Below are 2,183 nucleotides of genomic sequence, written 5' to 3' on the forward strand. Positions count from 1 at the left end.
AGGGGAGGGGAGGGCCCCCCCTTCCCTCCCAGCGCAATTTGGGGCTCACGTGACCCCCCCGGACCAATGGGGCTGAGCCGTCGGTTTAACTATGTTTAATGTCAGATAGCAATAAAGTAGAAGCTTTCGGTCAGGCCCGCGGAAATGGGCGAGCACAACCTCCTTAATCCCGGCTTTGTGGGACCTCTGGTGAACATCCACACGGGAGACACCTTCTACTTCCCAAATTTCCGAACCTCCGGAGGGCAGCTGCCGGGGCTGCCGTCCTTATCGTACCCCCGACGGGACAACGTCTGCTCCTTGCCCTGGGCGTCTTCGGAGCCCTGCAACGGGTACCCGCAGCCCTACCTGGGCAGCCCCGTCTCCATTAACCCTTCCTTCGGCAGAGCCTGCGATCTCGCCCGGGTGGAAGAAAGCAAATGCTACTACCGGGAGAGCTGCTCCGACGCGGCCGGGCTCAAGCGGGAGGAGAGGGGCAGGGACAGTGCCTTGCTGCCCCTCGAATCCGGCCTCCCCAATGGCATGGGGGGCAATTTCAGCAAATACGACTATCCCGGAGCCGAGGCAGTGCCCCACGACCCTCCGTCATGTCAGTCCTTGGAGTCAGACTCCAGCTCGTCTTTGCTCAATGAAGGGAATAAAGGCACAGCGGGAGAAGCGGGGGGCTTGGTGTCCCCCCTCAACCAAGGCAGCACTTTAGGCACCGGTGGTAAGACCCAGGAGGGGTTTTTAAGGGGGGGAGGGTGCTGGGGGGGGGGGCAGGGGGGGAGAAGTTGCCGGCTTGGGGCTGCTTGGTGGTGTGATTCATGGGCTCAGCGATGGGAAGCGGAGTGCCTATGTGTGCTGAGACCACTAGGGGTAGCACCGAAATCCCGAATGTTTTATTAGGTGGTGCTTCTTTTAAAAGAAAAGGCTATAAACATGTAAATATCCCATAAAAAAAAAAAAGGAGAGGGAGAGAGAGAGAGAGAGAGAGAGAGGGAGGGAGAGACATAGGGATTGCGCATCGCTCCTCCTCGACCGACGGCGCGGACGGGTGGCAGCGCTTCTCGGGGGCATCGCAGAGGTGTGTCCGCCCGAGGGAAGCGGGGAGAAGAGGGAAGGGGAGGGGGGGGGATGCTTGAAAAAAATGATAATAATAAGATAACGCAGCCATCAGCGCTGCCGTTTGGGCGCACTCTCCCTCTGGCACAGGGATCGGAGCGGCTGGGGACCCCTCCTGCAAGGACCTCCTCCCCCTGCCTTTTACCCCCCCACACCCCCCCCCAATCCCTGCTCCCCGGTCACACCGCTCCCCCCTCTCCCTCCCCGCGGGGCTTCGCGCGTGTCCTCCCCACGCATCGCTCCGGGTGGGAGCCGCGAGCATCCATCCCTGCGACCACGGGGATGGGGACAGCGGGGACAGCGGGGAGGTGCGTGGAGCAGTCCTGGGGGGCAGCCCCCCATTTTTCTTTCTTTTTTTTTTAATATGTATTTTTAGAGAGGAGGGCGTTTTTCCTCCCGAACGCTCAATTCTCCTTTTCGCTCCCTCCCCCCCCACATCCTTGCCAGGTGCTCCTTGGTACCCGATGCACACACGGTCCCGGAAAAAGCGCAAACCCTATTCCAAGCTGCAGCTGGCGGAGCTGGAGGGGGAGTTCATGGTCAATGAATTCATTACTCGCCAAAGAAGGAGGGAGCTCTCAGACCGATTAAACCTGAGCGACCAGCAGGTGAAGATCTGGTTCCAGAACCGACGCATGAAAAAGAAAAGACTCCTCCTGAGGGAGCAAGCCCTGTCTTTCTTTTAAAGTTTTAAAAGCGTCCGTATCGGGTAATAATAATAATAATAATAATAATAATCCATAGACTCTCTAGCGTTCACCCGAGCTCTCGGGATTTTACCTGACCACTCCTCACCCCCCCACACACACACCCCTCCCCACTCAGAAATCAATGAATAAAGAGGTCCTGGTCACAAATAACCGGTTTCCCCTAAAACACGGAGCCCGACCGCAGCACGAGGACGCGCACCTCCTCCTCCTCCTCCTCCTCCTCCTCCTCCTCGTCCTCCGCGGGGACTGAGCGGCTGCGGATGGGAAGAGGCGGCCCCGACGGCTGCGGCCCCCGGCGATGCTCGGGGAGGTGTGCGGGGAGAGTTCGGCCCTCCGGCAGCAGCGCAGGTAGGGGGAGTTCGGGGGCGG

General features: G+C 59.6%; 1 protein-coding gene across 1 annotated transcript; it reads left to right on the plus strand.

The window, feature by feature from the left end:
• The first annotated feature begins 144 nt into the window (after nucleotides 1-144).
• On the plus strand, nucleotides 145-1,790 carry HOXC12 (homeobox C12). The gene is made up of 2 exons (XM_021382426.1): nucleotides 145-709; nucleotides 1,552-1,790. The coding sequence occupies exons 1-2, from the start codon at nucleotides 145-147 to the stop codon at nucleotides 1,788-1,790; spliced, it is 804 nt and encodes a 267-aa protein (XP_021238101.1).
• Nucleotides 1,791-2,183: the final 393 nt, after the last annotated feature.

This window comes from Numida meleagris, unplaced genomic scaffold (genome assembly GCF_002078875.1).
Source record: "Numida meleagris isolate 19003 breed g44 Domestic line unplaced genomic scaffold, NumMel1.0 unplaced_Scaffold244, whole genome shotgun sequence".
Classification (NCBI taxonomy): Eukaryota; Metazoa; Chordata; class Aves; order Galliformes; family Numididae; genus Numida; species Numida meleagris.

Coding starts and splice junctions, on each gene's coding strand:
- HOXC12 (XM_021382426.1), top strand. CDS start 145: ATGGGCGAGCACAACCTCCTTAATCCCGGCTTTGTGGGACCTCTGGTG. Junction 710..1,551: donor CAGCACTTTAGGCACCGGTG/GTAAGACCCAGG, acceptor CATCCTTGCCAG/GTGCTCCTTGGTACCCGATG.